Source organism: Microcebus murinus, chromosome 23 (assembly GCF_040939455.1).
Source record: "Microcebus murinus isolate Inina chromosome 23, M.murinus_Inina_mat1.0, whole genome shotgun sequence".
In the NCBI taxonomy this organism is placed as follows: domain Eukaryota; kingdom Metazoa; phylum Chordata; class Mammalia; order Primates; family Cheirogaleidae; genus Microcebus; species Microcebus murinus.
The window spans coordinates 25,147,243-25,166,822 of NC_134126.1; the positions used below are offsets into that span (position 1 = coordinate 25,147,243).

At 51.4% G+C, this 19,580-nt stretch overlaps 1 protein-coding gene across 1 annotated transcript in view; it reads right to left on the reverse strand.

Annotated features, from left to right (window-relative positions):
- The window catches only part of CAMK1G (calcium/calmodulin dependent protein kinase IG), a 30,707-nt gene that overhangs the window by 4,729 nt on the left and 6,398 nt on the right, over positions 1-19,580 (reverse strand). The window contains exons 2-8 of the mRNA XM_012781732.3: positions 14,463-14,583; positions 9,756-9,884; positions 6,012-6,086; positions 4,530-4,668; positions 3,397-3,520; positions 1,685-1,760; positions 492-604 (exon numbers count right to left, since the gene is read on the reverse strand). Of these exons, the coding sequence (XP_012637186.1) occupies positions 492-604; positions 1,685-1,760; positions 3,397-3,520; positions 4,530-4,668; positions 6,012-6,086; positions 9,756-9,884; positions 14,463-14,554 (748 nt within the window). The 5' untranslated portion in view covers positions 14,555-14,583. The remainder of the gene's footprint in view (positions 1-491; positions 605-1,684; positions 1,761-3,396; positions 3,521-4,529; positions 4,669-6,011; positions 6,087-9,755; positions 9,885-14,462; positions 14,584-19,580) is intronic.

Sequence of the window (19,580 nt, forward strand, 5' to 3'; positions counted from 1 at the left end):
GTCCCTTGTGTGCGCATTTGCACCAAAACGGGCCAGCGCCGGCACATGGGCACACATGTGAGTGCCGGCTTGTCCCAGCTCTGATGTCAGAGGCCCGGCAAGCGTGGAATGACCGTCTTCTCACACACAGACGTTGCACACTCTCGTTGGGGTCTGCCCCTTTGGTTTTGGCGCTCCTGCCTGGAACACTCACTCCCCTGCCGCCTGCCTCTGCCCTCCCCGCCTCTCAGCTAAACTGCCCACCCCCCACGACCCCTTCGCCAGGCATACTGTGGTTCTGCCCAGAGAAAAACAAGAGCCTGGCCCTTAGATGTAAATTATTTATCTGGCCCTTGAAGCCGATGAAGATTTCTCCACTTTCCTTGGCAGCCTGTTCTATGAGATCCTCAGGGACTTTGAGGAGCCAGCACTGTCATCCTTTGTTAAGCTCTTTTCTCTTGGCAGCCGCTGCCTCGCGTCTACTGTCTGTCTTTCACACCTACCGGCCTTACCTGACTCGGAAATGTCATCCCAGAATGGAGACTCGAACTCATAATAGCCCTCCTTGATCTTCTCAAAAAGCTTAGACTCAGTTTCTTCGTAGAAAGGGGGGTACCCACACAGCCTGCAGTGGGACGGGAGAAAGGCACGCAGCTGAGCAACCCTGTCCTCCTGGGGCCAGCCTCTCTCTTCCCTCCTGATCCCCCTTGTGCACACACAGATGGGCAATGGGGTCCCAGACCAGCGGTGTGACCAGGACACGTGTCTGCCTCTGATTCAGGAATAAAGTGTTTACGCAGGTGCCGGGGCTTGGAATAGGCAGCCCTGGAGGGTCCCTCTGTAAGTCATTGTCCCAAACCCTCACCACCCTCCCTGTGCTTCCCCTGGCTCTTGGATGCCATGTAAAACAGCTTGAAGAAGGTTGGTAGAATGCCCGCCTGAATGTAAGTTTCATGAGGGATTTATTTAGGCTGTTGTGTTCACTGCTCTATCTTGAGCACCAAGCCCAGGGATTGACGCAGAGCAGTCGGTGACTCTGGCTGGGTAAATGAGTGAATGAGAGTAATTATTCAACATGCACTGAGGAAATAGAGAACCGAATTCACACGAAGGGGCAAACATCCCATAGTGGGTTGTGGTCCTAAGGGCAAGTCTGTGTAGGTGAGGGGGACCGTGGGGAGGAGGTGATGAGCAGGGCAGGAAAGGGCGAGCCTGGGAGTGTGTGCAAGGGAGCGACCCAGGGAGACCCCGGCCGGCTTCTTGCAGGTCACCGTTCTGCCTCGGGAGGGAAGGCTGGGACGCAGGGGCAGCGGGTCCACCCGGCCTCCGCGCCTGTCTCGGCCTCTCTCTTTTTCCCTGCTCGTTCCCCAGGGGCGGACAGACTCACAAGTCCATTGACAGAAAGTAGGGGTGGATGCAGCAGAGGGGGGAGGTAGTGGGTTCACGCTGGGCTCAGTTTTTATAACTTGGTGGAGGTCAAGACAGAGGAAGCTATGGAGCGGTGTGCACAAGTTGTGTGCACATGTGTGCACGTGTGTGTAAGTGTGTGCACGTGTGTGCAAGTGTGTGTAAGTGTGTGCACGTGTGTGCAAGTGTGTGCACATGTGCTTGCTATGGGGGAGGAGCTGAGATGGGCCGTGGGAGGGGCAGGGCCAGCGGGCTCCGAGATTCCCCGGGAGCTGAGCCAAGGCCAGCGGCTACTCACAGGATGTAGGTGATGACGCCGATGGACCAGCAGTCCACAGCCTTGCTGTAGGGCTTCTGCGCCAGCACTTCCGGAGCTGCAGCACACCAAGGGCAGAGTCAGGGCTGGGGCGAGAGGGGGAGGCTCTGGGGTGGGGGCTGGAGGTTGGCAAGAGCTTCCCTAGTAGGGGAGACCAGGGGAAGGTGGTGTTACCATGAGACTGAAAACTCCCCAAGAGCAGGGGTTATGTCTCTTCCAGGAAGACTAAATCTTCATTCAAAGAGAGACCGTGACTTCCCCCTTAGACTGGGCGTTGCCTCCACGATTGCCCCCTCAGATTGGGCGTCTCAGGCCGGGCACGATGGCTCACGCCGCCTGTGGTCCTGGCACTCTGGGAGGCTCAGGTGGGATGATAGCTTGAGCTCAGGAGTTAGAGACCAGCTCGAGCAAGAGCGAGACTCCGTCTCTACTAAAAATAGAAAAAATTAGCCGGGCGTGGTGGCATGAGCCTGTAGTCCCAGCTACTCGGGAGGCTGAGGCAGGAGGATCGCTTGAGCCCAGGAGTTTGGGGTTACTGTGAGCTAGATTGATGCCACGGCACTCTAGCCCGAGCAACAACAGAGGGAGACTCTGTGTCCAAAAGAAAGACTGGGGGTCTCCAGGGCTGTGTCCCCCAGGTCAGACTGGGCGCTCTCTGAAGGCAGGGCCTGTGTCTCCCCACTCAGGTAGGGGAACCCCAGGGCAAGGGCTGTGCCTCTCCCTTCAGGCAGGAGGTCTGCGGTGCAGGGGCTGTCATCTGTCTGTCTCCTGCTGGACTGGGGGCTCCTGGAAGGCAGAGGCTGCATCCCCCGCCAAGTTAAGTGCTCCCAGAGGGCAGGCGGTAACTCCCCCATCAGACTCTGGCACCTTCTGAGGGCTGGAGCTTAGCCTGCCCCATCAGACTGAGAGCTCCAGGAGGGCAAGAGCAAGCCCTCCTCCGGGTGGGAGCCCGAGGGCAGTAGGGAGCGGCTGGGCTGTCTGTGCTTGTCCCAGACACCAGGGCTTGTAGCAGTGGACTCAGTACCTGCCGGTGAGTGAACGGCTCTCTTTGTGGGAGAGATCCCTTCTCTCAAGTCAGGGCTCTGCTTCCCATTCCCCAGCCCCAAACAGGTGGCCACAGGCTAAGAGGAAGGGCAGCAGTGAATGCGGGTCACAGGAATACTGTCCCAGGTGCCCTGCCTGCTCACATGTTTTTGGGGGCCTGGAAGCCCACAGGGCTGTTCAGACAGGAGGCCCCACCCCTGCCAGTTTCCCAGAGCGCTTCCTTGGGGGTACATCCGGGTTCCTCAGGCCCAAACTCAATGTCCTGGGCTTCCAGGCTCCCAACAGGGGGGAGCTGAGGTCTCCTCCAAAGTGGGAGAGAGGTAAGGGGCTGTGCTCAACCCCTCAGCTCTTATCTCTGGGTTTGTCATCCTGTCTCTGTCCCCGGTGCAGCCAGAAAGACTAAGGCGGTAGTCTGCCTGCAGGGGTGGGAGCCAGGATAGAGGCAGGGCTGTGGGCAGCAGGCAGGGAAGGCCGTAGGATTTGAGAATAGTAGGAGCAGTTCTAGAAAAGGATGCATTGGCTGGCCCTATACCCCATGAGGGAATGCTCTGCTTGGATAGCCCCTGTTCCCTCACAGTCACTCCCATGAGTAACAACCCAGGTGTTGAGCGTAGCCAACTGGTCAACCTCCCTCCTGTTCCGAGACTCACCCACATAGCCCGGGGTCCCGCAGGCAGTGGACATGACACCACTCTGTTCCATCTTGGACAGACCGAAGTCCGTGATCATGATCTTAGAATTCTCTTCGGGAGTAAGGTACAGCAGGTTTTCAGGCTGTAGAACAAGAGAGATGTGAGCGTAGGATATAATCACCAGAAACACATATCTCTTTACTTCTCCTTAATATATAATTTCTTAGGAAGCTGAACCCCGGGCTCCTGAATGCAAGGCCAGCTCATCTTCCCCCACGGTTTCCTCCTTCCTCCCCCCTGCACGCTTGCCCCTGTGCCCTGGCACTGTGCCTCACGCCATGGCCCTGACCTTGCTCAGCCCCACAGCCATCGGTGTCCCAACCCCTCCCTTCCCTCCCTCCCAGCTACCCCAGGACTGTTTGCTTTTTGAGAGAACCGATCCTTGGTTAATTGCCTCTGATATCTCCAAAGTCTGGTGCAATGCCTTGTGCAATGCAGACCCGCAATAAGTATTCTGTTGCATTTGTTTTTGTTTTTTGTTTTTTTTTTTTTTTTAGACAAAGTCTCACTCTGTTGCCTGGGCTAGAGTGCCGTGGCGTCAGCCTAGCTCACAGCAACCTCAAACTCCTGGGCTCAAGCAATCCTCCTGCATCAGCCTCCCGAGTAGCTGGGACTACAGGCATGCACCACCATGCCCGGCTAATTTTTTCTATATATTTTTATTTGGCCAATTAATTTCTTTCTATTTTTAGTAGAGGTGGGGTCTCGCTCTGGCTCAGGCTGGTCTCGAACTCCTGAGCTCAAACAATCCACCTGCCTTGGTGTCCCAGAGTGCTAGGATTACAGGCGTGAGCCACCGCGCCCGGCCTCTGTTGCATTTGATTTTGACTGCGGCTGAGTTCAAGACGCATGGATTATTTTGGTATCCAAGTAGGGTGAGGCACAGTGAAACGTTCAGGAAAAGATCGAGGTGCAAATGGACAATGGTCACTCGGCCTTTCAAAGTTTGCTTAAGGAATCTGAGGGCAGAAGGGGCCTTGGGAGTCAACTAATCCGACCCTCTTGCTTTACAGAGCTTAGGCGTCCTGTGACCCATGCAGCCTCCTTAAGGGTCATTGTCTGTCTCCCACCGAGGACTCCTGCCTTGGCACCTTTAAGTCTCTGTGGACGATGCCATTCTCGTGGAGGTACTTGACTGCTGACAAGACCTGCTGGATCACCAGACTGGCGTCCTTCTCTGTGTAGACACCCCGCTCTAGGATCCGGTCAAAGAGCTCCCCACCAGAGACACTGTGGGCACAGGGGCAAGAGAAGGAATTCAGTTCTCATTCAGGTCAGAGTAATGAGAATGTGTTTGCTCTGTGGCCATGGGGGTCACAGCTGGGGCAGAGCAGGCAGGTGCCCATGAGCTGCGATTTGAGAGGTGCGGGAGAATCACCCCAGTCTCAGAACACCTCCTCTGGGTACCTGGGGGGGGTATCACGAGGGAATCATTTCTTTGGGCTGAGCATTGGCCTCTCTCTGGAAACTTCCTTTGAAATGCAAATGCCCCTGCTTGGGGCTGCACAAGAAGCCAATAATCCCTTAGTATGGACACATGTCTTAGCTGCCTTCTTTCCTGGCCTGGGACACAGGAAGCCGTGATGAAAGAGAGAGGTCACGCTGAAATGGGGCAGAGCAGGAGAGAGGTGTGCAAATGAGACTAACTGTGCTTATATCAGGATTTCTTTTCTCACTTTTGAAAATTGGGCTACCTAAAGCTGGAATCATGGGTAGGGCTGTAGGGGTATTTTGAGACTCACATGGTTTGGTATCTCAGGGCTTAGGGAAGCTTAAAGATCAAGTCCAACCCCCATTTCTTGAGTACCATCTACACTATTTTTGCCTAGAAGTTTGCTAGTCAGAGTCCGAGAAGTCACTACCTCCGCAGGAGCAGTGACTAACTTCCACAGCGGTCACCGTCCAGCAGAACTCTTATTTGGATATGATAACGACCAGAGACCTTGCTAAGGAAGCAACATTTCAGTCCTACAGATGGACACGCATCATCACAGCCTGTTTTTAACTTTGGGTGGCTCTCTTTTGAAAACGTCTTTCTTTATATTAAAATCTATCTACCTGTGGCTTTCACTCGTACAGTAATTTTGCCTTGGAGTGATGTTAAAACATTTACTATCCAATTTAACGGACCTGGACTGGTTAGAATGGACTCAAGCCATTGAGTCCAGAAAAGGGTCCTGGTGGTTCTCTGCCATGCCTGGCTTTGCCCTTTGGGTTGCTGGGTTGTGAGGAGGTCCAGAAAGTTCCAGGGGAGGGGCGGGGCAGCAGAGGAGCATGGAAAGGTTGGGGTCGCAGCTATCTGCTGACTGGTAGGAAATATTCTAACACTAGCAAGGTACAGACCGACTCAATATTCCGCTCTAGCTTTACGCCTGGGCCCACACAGAACATCCCTGCTCCCAGGGATACTGAGCCTAAAAGGACTCTCGGCATTTCTGAGCCTCTTAAACTAATCTTGATTTTGTCTTTGAATCCCTATCCTTCCCTAACCCCTGTCCAACCTCCTCTAGGCCCCTCAGGCCCCACCAGACCTCCGTGGAGGAAGCGGGTCACCCTTGTCACTTTTCACTTACAGCTGCATGACCAGGTAGTAGTGAGTAGTGCTCTCATAGATGTCCTCCAGGGTCACAATGTTTTCATGCTTGATCCTGGGAAAAAGTAAGCACACAGTGAAAGGGGTGTGGTTCGGGTTGTCCGGACAAAGACTGGAGACCCAGCCCGAAAGTTTCTGTTGGGGGCTTTGATGGTCATGTCTAGGAAGACCGGGTCCTTGTGTGGCCTTCACAACAAGGAGGCTGTCACAAAGTCATCCAGAGAAAAGAGTCCCAGGGTGGTGTTCAATCCATATTCATTGAATGAATAATCGATCATTCTTCTTTCATGGAACAAACAATTTCTTGTTATTCCAGAAATTTCTTTACCAAAAGAGATAGTTAAAAGAACTGAGGAAGGCTAAGGGTTATTCAATAAAACGAGTATGCAGATCTCCTCCAGAAACCTGGCATGAAGAAAGTACGGGTTGAGTGTCCCAAAATGCTTGGGACCAGAAGTGTTCCAGATTTAGGATGTTTTTGGATTTTGGAATATTTGCATACACATAATGAGATATCTTGGGCGTGAGAGCCAAGTCTAAGTTTATGTTTCATATACCTTATAGGAAGGTAAAGGTAATTTTATATAATATTTTTTTTTTTTTTTTTTTGAGACAGAGTCTCGGTTTGTTGTCCAGGCTAGAGTGAGTGCCGTGGTGTCAGCCTAGCTCACAGCAACCTCAAACTCCTGGGCTCGAGCGATCCTGCTGCCTCAGCCTCCCGAGTAGCTGGGACTACAGGCATGTGCCACCATGCCCGGCTAATTTTTTTTTATATATATATCAGTTGGCCAATTAATTTCTTTCTATTTATAGTAGAGACGGGGTCTCGCTCTTGCTCAGGCTGGTTTTGAACTCCTGACCTTGAGCAATCCGCCCGCCTCGGCCTCCCAAGAGCTAGGATTACAGGCGTGAGCCACCGTGCCCAGCCTATATAATATTTTTAATAATTTGAGCATGAAACAAAGTTTGACTATGTTTTCTCTGTGACCTGTCACACCAGGTCATGTGTGGATTCTCCACTCGTGGTGTCACGTGACTGCTAAAAATGTTTCAGATTTTGGAGCATTCTGAATTTCTGATTTTCAGATTAAGGATGCTGACCTGTATGCAGCAGGAGGGATTTAGGTGAGCTGAGCCTCCTCTTGAGTAGCCATGGAGGAAGTGTTAAAAAATTGGCCGGGCGCTGTGGCTCACGCCTGTAATCCTAGCTCTTGGGAGGCCGAGGCGGGCGGATTGCTCAAGGTCAGGAGTTCGAAACCAGCCTGAGCAAGAGTGAGACCCCGTCTCTACCATAAATAGAAAGAAATTAATTGGCCAACTGATATATATATAAAAAATTAGCCGGGCATGGTGGCACATGCCTGTAGTCCCAGCTACTCGGGAGGCTGAGGCAGGAGGATCACTCGAGCCCAGGAGTTTGAGGTTGCTGTGAGCTAGGCTGACACCACGGCACTCACTCTAGCCTGGACAACAAAGCGAGAATCTGTCTCAAAAAAAAAAAAAAAAAAATTATTATTGTTCCAGGATATTGTGAGAAAAGTAAGGGAGATGCTTATTTTGGGGGTCAGTTGTTCTATGGGATGCCTTAGATCAGTGATTCTCAACGAGGGACTATTTTGCCACTCAGGAAACATTTAGCAATAACTAGAGGCATTTTTGGTTGTCACAAGGGGGGCAGGGGCAGGTGCTACTGGCATCTAGTGGGGTTGAGGCAGAAACGCTGCTAAACATCCAATAATGCACAGGACAGTCACCAACACAACAGATGACGATCTGGCCCAAGATGTCAATAGCGTCATGGCAGAGAAAGCTGGCCCTAGATCACCCTTCTCTGGGATAACTGGGAGATTGAGGGAAGCAGAATAATATTAGCTGAGCGGTTTGGCTTGCAGGCAGCAATCTTGGGCATGCCTGGAGAGGAAGACATTCTTAGGAAGTTTACTTGTGGCTGTGCAGCACACGGGCTAAGAACTTAGACTCGGAGTCTGCTGGGCCCAGGTTCAGATCTGGCTCAGGTGCTTACTAATTAGGTCACTTCAGATGGCTTATCCAAATTTTCTGAACTTTGCTTTCCTTGACTGAAAAGTTTATGTCTCTCACAGGATTATATCAGGATTAAAGGAGCGAACTTATAATACCTGGGGAAGAGTAATCACATAACAACAGTAGCTATCTTTTTAAGGATATTTAAAAAAATACAGACCTGCTGTAGTGGTTGCTTGATGATTCAATTATACTCATACACTCACAATGTCAACACTGATTTATCGATTATTCATTCACTGGACAAAGATTTATCGAACACTTTTGCTGTTTATAGGACACAATCATAAGAAAGACCACATGGTCCTTGCTCTCAATGAGTTGACAGTCTCTCTCTGCCCTAATCTCCCTGGATCCCAGACCTATGTCTTCAGCATCTTACCAGACACCTCCATGTAGAGACAGGTGGATACCTATATTCAATATGTTCCAACCAGTTTCTATTTCCTCCAAGTCTGCACGTGCTTTTTGTTCTCTATCTCAATTGATGATATTGCTGTCCAATTAAGTGCTCAATCTCAGAGTCATTTTAGTGCTTTTTGTCTTCTACCTTTTTACCTGTAATTGTCCTCCCATGCTGTAGGCTGGTATCCTCTGATCCATCCCCCAACATGCTTGAGAAGGATGGCTCCCAAATACTAATCTGACCCATGTCACTCCTTACATAAAATCCTTAAAATCCTTGATGACATCTCTTTGCCCACAGAGTAAAGCCAATATTCTTTATCATGGCATCTAAGATGCTTTATAGTCAGGTCCCAGTTCACCATGTGAGTTTCACTTCCTGTCCCTTGATGCTACTCACTCTAAGTTCAGGGGCTTCCAGGACTCACTCTTCCATAATGGCCTTGCACTTCCACGATCCTAAGTTAAAGTTTATGCCGCTCTCGGCCTGAATCCCCTTTCTGCACTGCCCTTTTTGCCCCACGAAATTCTACTCATCCGTCAAGGTCTTTCCTCTTGGAAAATGTGCCCAATAACCCATGCTCATGCAAACACACACGTAGGCTAAATGAATCCCTGTCTCCTCCAAACTCCGCCTTCTGCTGCTGTGACTCACAGCTGATGGGATGAGAGTTTGTTAAGGGCACCTCTGTCTCCACCTGGAAAATGTGAGTTCCTGAGGGTGAGGAATTTTGTGTGCCTCATCCTGGTGGCCCTGCTCCTGTGTCCCTGTGCCCCTAGCACACTTTTGGTACACCACAGGGGAGTTCACAAGGGCTTATTGAGAGAGTCTTATGGAAACACTTATGAGCTGTTAGCGTAGCCTTCATCTTGACAGTTGGGGTGCTGACCCTACACTTGCTTTGGTACAAATTGAGGCTAATTTCCAAATCTTATGCTGCCTTCTTAATTATCGATTCTTTCTGATGTTGGCCCTTAATTGATTTTTGTTCCTTTGAGCTAATTACGCTCTGGCCTGTGTGCACAAACCAGCTTTGCTACCAGTGCCGGGGGGTCTCTGGTCAATTTGCTGCCAACACCCACATCCCCTTCCAAAAAACCCAGCCAGAACAGCTGTCTGCCTAAACGTAGCTGGTTGACCAAACTGACCCATCAACTCAACCAAAGGGAGTGGTGTCTCTGGGGGTGGACATCTGGCCCCAGTCCTTCTGGATGGTAATTTGTGAAGGAAATGCTGCCATCCCACATTGCACCCGACCAGCCCTTGTGCACTCACTTTTTCAGCACCGCGATCTCATTCTCCAGGCTGCTGTCTCGGAAGGCAGGTGACTTCTTGATGCACTTCAGGGCAAAGAGCTTGCCGGTCATCCTCTGCTTCACCAGGAAAACTTCTGAAAAAGCTCCCCTGAGAAGACACCAAGAGATCAAACTGAGTGCTGGCTGGCTGGAGGCAAAGTGAAAGGGCAGACGAAGGAAAGTGTGGCTTGCAATGAGTTTCCATTGTCACGTGGGCCCTGCCATTGAGCGGGGTGGATGGCATGGACTGTCTGACATGCCAGTGCGCTCTCTCCCCCAACCACAGAATCAGGGATGATGCAGTTGCTCTTTCCTGGTTCTGTAATTTGGGGACAACTGCCAGAGACTCTGGTTCGGCTGCAGAGAGATTGCTCCACTTGGCAAGCCCCTTAAAGACAGGCCACTGCAGAGTCAATCCACGTCACTCCCGACATGGCACAGTGTGGCATGTGGCAGTGGTCATTCCCAGGCAGCGCCGGGGAGAGGGCTCAGACACAGCTAGAGATAAAAGACTCTTGTATCAGCTTTGGATGGTGATATTAATAGTGTCTCTAGTATCAGCTTTGGATGGCGATATTAATAATCACCCTGGGCCAATTATCAGAGGACAAGGGAGCTGACAGCCTCTCATCCATTCAGTAGGATCTACAAAGGTGAAAGACAGAGCCCAGCGCCTCTGAGGCAGGCTCTGAAGACCCAGCAAATGGAACCCAATGGGAGCCCAGGGAAGGAGTCCAAATTATGGGCTTCTTGGTTTGAAGGGGGTGCCCTGGACACCAGGCCGTCAGAAGAGCAGTTAAGCTAGGGGTGGATGCTGAAGCCTGATTGTCCATGTTGGGATCTCAGTTTTGGGGGTGACAAGTCACTTAACGTCCATATCCCCAGTTTCCTCATCTGAAAAGTGGGAGTATGGATAGTCTGATTCACAATGTTGTTTAGAAGATTAAATGAGTTAACATATGTAAATTGCTTAAAAGTGTTTCTGACATCTATTACAACCCTATGTGTTAGAGACTATTATCATAGTGTTATCATCATTATTATTTGAACACCATTACGGAGCACACCTAGTAGTACAAGAGGAGATAGAATCTAAATGCTCAGAAAGAGCTGAGCCATCCTCTCCCGGGCCATCTGGGTATTCTAGAATGAAAGCCCAATGGCAGTCAAGCTTTTGTAAGGACTTTAAAAAGCCACGTTAGAAAATACTGGTGTTTCCTGTGTCTGAGTTTCCTGTTTCCCAGCGGCTCCAGGAACTGAGTCCATCAGTCTTGCAAGTCTTGCTCCGTTTATCCATTCATTTACTCATCCCTTCAGCCACGATTTACTGAGCGCTACTGAGTCTTAGACACTGGAAATCAAAAGGTAAGTATTTCTGTTCTCGGGGAGCCTACAGCCTGTTAAGGAACACAGACAAGTAAGCAATTAGCATTTGATTTGAAAAATGCTATCGGGCATTCCACGAATGCTTGTTGAACTAATGGGATTTCTGTGTCAGGCACTGAGATTAGTTATTGGTCTAGCTTGGAATCCAGTGCGTGAGACACACACATACAGATAAGAAAGACGTGTTACGAGACCACAGAGAACGGACACTTAAGACAGGGCCTCTGCTACGGTGGGGCAGGTTGTGCACTGCACAACTCCAGCAGATGCCATTCGCCTTGGAGCCATCGTACGTGTTCCTATGATAATTATTACATCCTCCTCCCCCTCCGCAGCAGACAGCAGGCTAGAAAAAAAGGGCACCTTTTCCCCCTGATTTGTACAAAGTGACCACTTGGGATAGCAGAGGAGCACTAATACATAGCCCCCTGACTTAAGAACACCCTGGGCTCAGTTTGAAGGGATGAATGGGTTAGCCCAGTAAAAAGAAAAAAGAGTTGGGAATGATGTTTCAGGTGGGGGTGGGGAAGAAGCATGGGCAGAGCGTGGAAGTGTGGACCAGCAGGTAGGGACGAGGCAGGCAGAGGGGTCATCCAGCACAGTGTGTGAAATGCAGTGTGGGCCATAATGGGAGAGGAATGTGCCTGGGTGCCAGGTGTTTTTGCAGCTGTGACATACTGAGATCCACCTTCAGAGTTCTTCCTTTTAACTATCCCTTTGGAACCACATGTGGACTGGCCCCTGATTTCAAGGGTGATGCCCACTCTAGGTCCTCTTATGAAATGGAATCAGATTATGGTCTTCGGTTTACCCCCCGAGGGTACCACGCACACTGCACTGTATGTCAATGGAACTCCCCGGGAACCGTGCAATGTCATGGCAATTAAAATGCTGTTATTGTTCTTGTGCCTCAGGCTGCCTTGGTTGTATACTCTGTGTGTGTTGGGGTGTGTATGTTGGGGTGTGTGTGGGAAGGCCACCACAGGGCTTAATTGTGGCATCTGCCAGGGTGGGGAGCAGAGAACTAGTTTGGAGCCTTCAGAGCCAGGAGTACTTGCTGCAATTGAGCTTGGCTGCGTTGCCTGCTCTCCACTCTCGGTGGGAGCCTGGGTGGTGGAGGAGGTGGGAGGGTGCCGTGGAGAAACATCTCTTCCCGGGCAGGAAAAGGGGAAGGCCTGGGACTCGGACTATCATTGCACAGTTTCCCCACAGCTGCCCTAGGGCCCTGGAATGGCGGGTGCTGTCTGGGCAGGTTTCACAAAAGCCTATTCTCCCTGGCACATCATGCCAGAGGAGCTGACACCCAGAGAGAAGAGGCCTTTGTCACACAGTGCTGGTGAATCCCGATTCAGCGGAGTCTGCTCTTTCCAGCTGCTTCTGTCTCCCCTGCACCTCACTTAGGACACTGTGACCCGCAGCGTGTGGATACCTGTCTCCTTCCTGAGCACCGCAGGATGCCTTCTCTGTAGCTTTTGCTCAGCCCTGACTTCTGCAACAGCTGTGGCTTGTCTCCTGTCCTGTCCTCACAGCTGTGGCTTGTCCCCTGTCCCTCCCTCCTGCTCCCCCCAAGTTGGTGCTGAGCTGATACACTAGAACCACCTGGCACGCTTCAAGTACAGATTCCTGGCTGCTAAGTCCTATCTCCCCAAATTCCAGTTTAGTAGGTCTGGGACCAGGAGTCGATTTTCCAAAACCTACCTAGGCTAAAATGATATTAAGGAATGGTTATTCATTTTCTTGAATGTGACAATATTATGGATATATAAGAAAATGCCTTTATCCTTGGGAGATACAGGCAGAGGGTTCAGAGGGAATGTGTCACGATGTTTGCCACGTATTTACAAATAGTTCAATGAACTTTGTGCGTGTGTGCATGTAAAACAAATACCATAGAGTGAAATGCTAGCGATTGTTGAATTTAGGAGGTGAATATATTGGTGTTCATTGTACTATTAATATTAATATTTCACCTTTTCCTTATTTTAAACACTTTTCACCATTAAAAGTTGGAGGGATAAAGGTCTCCAGAAGACTCTGCTGTTCCTCTAGGTTTAGTTGCTGCTGTGGTAGACTCCCTGGGCTCCGAGGGGACAGGCGTGTCTATTGTCTGAGTCCTACCGTACAAGCCTAGCAGACGAGGAATGATGAGCTCTTGTCAACCTGGGTTTCCTTCTCTCCTCTTCTCGGGATTTTTGGGACACTTAGCAAGTCATTTCTGAATCACCCAAGACACTTGTCTCTCTCTCCTGCCAAAACTCTCCCTGTGGCCACCTGCATCTTGGCAAAGGCCCTTGATGGAAGGCTGTCACTCTGGTGACCAGCAGGGACCCTCTTGCGTGAGCAGAGCCTGGCAACCTGGCTGTGCCAGGAGGGCCCAGAGGTCTCCTCTCTGTCTGCTGTGACAGTGTGGGCAGCTGTCACAGCTGGAGGTCATTGCTCCCAGCCAGGGCAGAGCGGAGCAGAAGTGGCTCAAGAGAACGCTGGCCTGAGGGGACAGCCCACTCACTGCTCCTCACGGCCCAGGCTAATGAGCCGACCAGCTGGGATTCTGAGGCGGTGGGGGCTGGTGGCCCCACTGCCAGAGGAGAGGCAGGACTATGCGGAGAGTCAGCTCCAGACAAGCTGCCTTGTCGTCATCGTCAGGGGGCAGGGACAGACGCCCTGCAGGCTGGCGGGAGTCTGAATGACAGCCCAGCTGAAGGGCTTAAACATGGAGGAGCCAGGATGGCAGTGGGGGTGGCCGATTCGAGTGTGTGTAACCCACTGGCTCTCTGGGCTTCCCAAGCCCCTTCTCTTTTGTCTGTAGCAAAACATGGGGTGGGTCTTTTCACTGCTATGGAAATGAAGGAGCAAGGGTGGGGCGGGGGAGGCAGCCTTGAAGAGTTCTGGGGTCACTGAGTCTCTGTCTGAAGTCTTCCCCAACCCTTCCAGCGTGTGGCCAGGGCAAGAACCCACAAGCGGTCACAGATCTAGAATAGGTGGGGGTCATGGGGGTGGGCTGGAAGGAAGCAAAACCTGGGGCGAAAGGGGCTGGTATTCCCTGGGGGGGGGCTCCAGTGTATTAAATCAACCTTGGTATTGCCCCAAGCTTCCTGCCCCCCACTCCATCCAACTCCCCCCACCCCCCAGTCCCCTCCAGCCCCGGTCTGTAAAATTCCGCCCATGTCCCTTAGAGCCAGGAGATTAAGTCACAGGAGCCTCAGTCCTGGTCACCAGTTGTTGCTAGCTGAGAACAATTCTTGCAGCCCCCCCTCCAAAGCAGGCAGCCCAGCCCACCCGGGCTCCCCGCCCCAGGACTTACGATCCCAGCACTTCCATGAAGATGAAGGTTTTCCGGATGTTGGTGGTCTGTTTCTTCCAGGAACTACAGTCATCTTCTTCCTTTCGACCCATCGCCTCCAGAGTTGAAGCTTCCGGGGATGCTTTGTTGGAGGGAGGGAAGAACAAAGTCTGGTTGGCTGGTTGCTCAGACAAGATGAAAACAGGTTGCAAAAGAATCTGAAACACTCACATGCTTTGCGTGATGACATAAGGAAGGATTAGGAGCGAAACCTGGATACCTGGCAAAAATAAGATTATCTTCTCACTTGCTTTTTGAGATTACTGCAATAAATATATTGAACATCTACTGCATGCTCACATAAGGGCAATAACACATACGTGTGCAGATTAAAATGGGAATATCTACCTTGAGGGGATGTGAGCTGAGCCCGGGCATTTCTTATGTCACCCAAAGGATGGCTAAGGTGTTTATTTCGACTATGGAGCCAGCCAGGCTTCTTCTGTAATCTCACAACTGTGCCACCTCCCCCAATTGTTCTCACTCCCACCTCTCTCCCACCTGTTATGGGTTAAATGGATGAGTGTTAAATCAATGAGCGTTGTGTTTTCTTTGTAACTCCCACAACATTTAGCACAGTGCTGGGCAAATAGTTATTCGCTAACATCTAAATTGAATTGTGCCCTAACTCTGTCTCCAAGTTCTAGAGTTGCGATGTTCTCTGCATACAGTCAACAGCTATGTATTCTGCACCTGCCATGTGCATGGATGAAGGGCATGGATGATGGCACTGCCAGTCTGGAGGAGGCAGGCAACGGGCAAGTAAAGTCACATGTGTACAGTCGCAGGACGGAACAAAACCTGGGTTTGTCATAGAGTCGAACAGGGAGGGTTTTCTTTAGACAAAGGCCAGGGAAGGGCTCTTGAGCAGGTCTGTTTAAGCTGAGATCAGAAATGTGTGAAGATGCCAACCTAGCAAAGAGTGCACTAAGGAGCTTCTTGGCAGAAGGCGTAAAATACCGAAGCTCTAAGCAGGGAAAAGAGCGTGGTGTGCTCCAGACGCCGAAGGGACAGTGTGGCAGGGGCAGAGTGAACTCAGCATGGCCAGGGGTGGTGAGTGGGCGGGAGAGGCAGGTGGGGGGCAGGCAGACCACACAAGGCTCTGCAGACGCCGTTGGTGACGTTGGGTTTTCTAAGCGAGACAGGAAGACGTGAAGGATTTTTAGGAGGGGAGTTAGATGACACCACCGATGTTCTAAAGAGCTTGCTCTGGCTGATCTGTGGGGAAGGGTGTGGAGGGACCAGAGTGGCAGCACAGGACACAGACAGGGGCAGAAGTCCAGGAGAGAGAGGACAGTGGCTTGAACCATGGCAGGAGCGAAGGAGAGAATGGTGGACCTGGGATGTATTCTGGAGTCCAGTGATTTACGGTGCCAGGTTACAGGTAGCGTGGTGGGGCAGGAGGGAGGCTAGAATGACTCCCACATTTCTGGCAGGAGCATTTGGGGGTGGGGGTGCCCCTGCTGAGGTCACGAATACTAGAGAGAAACATGTTCTCGGGGTGGGTTGAGGTGGTTGGAGGGAATCTCTGCCTTAGCCACCCCCTTCGGCCACCGCATGGCAGGGCTATGGGTGTCTGGAGCAATGGGTAAGACGCCATTTCTGCCAACACCCTGTCCTCCACGCTCCTTGGACCTGACAGAGAAGTAGGAAAACGTGTCTAATGGCTTTCCCTCTAAAGCAATGTCTTTCCCTCTCCACTTAAAATAAAAAGCACCTGTAGAATCCATGAGATCTTCTAATAGCCTTAGGACAAAAAAAAGTGTGTGCCTCCACAATTATAGCATTAGGCGAAGGGCATAGTTTTGGAGGCCACCTGTGTTCAAGTCCTGCCTCTGCCAGTTCCTAGTTAAATTGTTTTAGGCAAGTTGCTAACCTCTCTGAGTCTATTTCCTCATCTGTAACATGGGGACAAAACTGATGATGTGGTGAGGGTTAAATGAAGTAGTGCACAGAGAGGCACGGCCTCACATGTAATGAACAGTTGCAATGGAGATAATATTTTGGAGACATTTATTGATGCATTTAATTCCTCGTAGTCCCCACCTGGAGGACACAGGTCCTCATTAAATAGTTTCCACGGGACAGAGGGAAACCTTGTCTGCCTTGCAACTATGAGGCTTAGAGACCTGGGAATAAGAAGAATGTGACACATGCAAGGCCCTTGGCAGAGGGGACGAGGAGGTGGAAGAATGGGTACTTGGTGTCCATGGGTACTTGGTGTCCAAGTGGACCGTGGGAAGGAGGGGAGACAGATGGTGTAGCCGTCAGAAGCACATGTCTTTGCTTTCACCCTCTTGGAGCAGGGCACCCATCCAGGAAGGCGGGGGGGGGGGGACTGGTGACACGGATGGGTGGGCGTCCCGGGACCCTGCCAATGTTAGCCTGGGAGGGGGTCTGCCTGCAGCCGTATCCGACAGGGCAGGGAGCAATCCCGGGGAGGCCTCGTGGGAGGAGGTGTCACATGAGCTGCAGGGGCTCCAGGCGTCCCCCCAGGGCCTGTGGGGGGCTGAAGCCAGCTCGTGCTAGCTCGTGAGAGCCTGCCGTGCACACCTCTTCCCGGTCCCGCGTTTGGTGGCATCATGGTGGGAGCCTGAAATTGACGTGGTGGGAGCATTACACCGTAGAAAGTGGCATCTGCTATAACCAGGGCTTGTCCCCCACTCCTCCTCCCCTCTGCCTTCAGACCTGTCATTAGACACGCACCAGCTCGCTCATGCTCACGGCCGGTGAGGGCAACTGGGCTTGGGAGGAAGAGACGGTTGTGAACAGGGCTTCTCCAGTGGAAGCCCAGGGCTAGGATGGGGCCTTTGGTGGAGTATGTCAGCACGAGCCCCATCAGACAGGTGCGGCAGCCACACTTCAGGGGTGGCGAGCTGGCTTCTGGTGAGATATAGAGGACTATGGGATCCAAGGCCCATCCTAAGTCTCAGGCCCCCTTTCTCCCATACCACGAGCTCAAGAAAATACCTTACAACATCAAATGCCACCCTGAAATAGAGCCGGAGGGGGAAAGGCCATCTCAAGCCTGTGTTTTCCTGAGAGAGACAGGGTCGACCAAATGAGACTCCTTCAACCTGCAGAGATTGGTACGCTACAGTGGACAAGTTCAAATACAAAGTTTCCCATGCCCCTTTTTGCTGCCTAGTGGGGAAGGGGTTCATGAGAAATATTTATGAATAATGAAGAAGCTGCATTTTCTTTGTGTCTTTTATTATACTGTGTAAATTTGCAACCCGGCTATATAATAATTGGTGGCTGCTGTTATTTTCAAAATGCATGTGAAAAATGTTGAGAGTTCCTTAACATTTGATTCGACTGAACGTAGAGTGCATCTGGTGGCTTGTGCTTGAGTCTGCAGGCACCTTTGTGGATTTGCTCCTTTTAGCAGGGCCCCCCAGGGAGACTGAGCTGTGCAGGGTGCAGGCAATGGTGGGCTGACGCTGGACTTTTAGGGCGCTGTCTATCAAGGCAGAGACAAATTGGCCCTTGACTGGCAGAGATTGCTGGGAGGAAGATGAAATATTAGCATAGGGGGATCTCCTTAGCCGGATGCCATTCTGCAGATCTGAGCCCAGAATCTAGCAATTTCCACTTATCAGGGCGCTTGGCATTCACAGTATATGAACTCTCATTCCACCAGGCAGCAAAGAGGGGAATCTGAAGTTGTCCCTTATAGCATATCAGTCTCTTCAGGTTTAAAGAGTCTCATTTAGCAGACCCAGTCTCCAGGGACATCAGAAATACTTCTTGCTGGGTGGCACAGTGGCTCACCCCTGTAATCCTAGCACTTTGGGAGGGCGAGGCGGGAGGATCCCTTGAGGTCAGGAGTTTGAGACCAGTCTGACCAAAAAGCGAGACCCTATCTCTATCAAAAATAGAAAAAAATAGCTGGGCATGATGGTGGGTGCCTGTAGTCCCAGCTGCTCGGGAGGCTGAGGCAGGAGGACGGCTTGAGCCCAGGAGTTTGAGGTTGCCGTAAACTGTGATGACGCCACTGCATTCTACCCTGGGCAACAGAGTGAGACTCTGTCTCAAAGAAAACGAAAATAAAAACAAAAACAAAACAACAACAAAAACAAAGCAAAAAAGAGAAATGCTAGCAATGCTGGGCAGTCTTGAAGAGTGTGGGAGATGAGGATTTAAAGGAGCAAAATCAACAAGGTCAGTCTGTGCGTCTCCCCCTCTGTCTCTCTCTCCGCAGAACGACAGGGCTGCTTTTCCAGGTAAGGAGCCAAGCAAGAGCCACCGTCCTCCAGGTCCTTCCAGCCTGGGGACACCAGCTGAGCGTCCACCACTCCCCCTGGTGGAGCCCCGTGCAATGGCTGCCTGCTCCCCAGGAGGCTTTACCGCCTCATTAGCAGCTCTGTACTCACTGTTCCTTCTTCCCCATCTCTCTTAAATAGCTTTAAAAACACAGCATTCATAGCCGAAGCTAGGCTATAAGAAAAACATCTTTCCCGCCCACCCCTCCTCCCATGCACAGAATCCTAACGGTTTAGTTCCATCCTGGGTGCAGTGTGGGAAACCCAGGGGCCCAGATCTGAAACCCCCACACCCTTGGCTCTCCCTTTCCACCCTTCCGTGACCTCAGAGGAATCTCCTCGAGACCCACCCCTGAGCCCCTGGGTCCTGGAGGTGCAAACAGTGGGCTCTGGCCGGGGTTGCCCATGCCCCCTTCCGCTGCTGCGTTCTGCTCCCTTCTGCTGAAGTCCTCCCCCTCCTCTCCTGACTTCTGTAATCTAGGCCCTTTCAGAGGAAAAGAAAACAAATTCTGAGAAGCTTGAAGCTCCAATATTGCTCTCATCTGTTTCCAAAGTACTCCCCGCCTCTCACTCTATTTCTGGCAACAATTTCCACTGGGTTGCAAAGCTCGGGAGCAGCCACTACAGATTTCTCTGGGATTTAGGGCTGATGTCACATCGATCGCTTAGGAGACACCGTGGACGTCCGCATGTGTGGCTGGTCCAGCCTCCTCGCTCCCCAACGGGGCAGGACCCTCAAGAACATTCTACGGAATGGCTCCTGGCAGAGAAAATGACCTTATTCATGTGGAGGTAACACTCCTTCATGCAACAT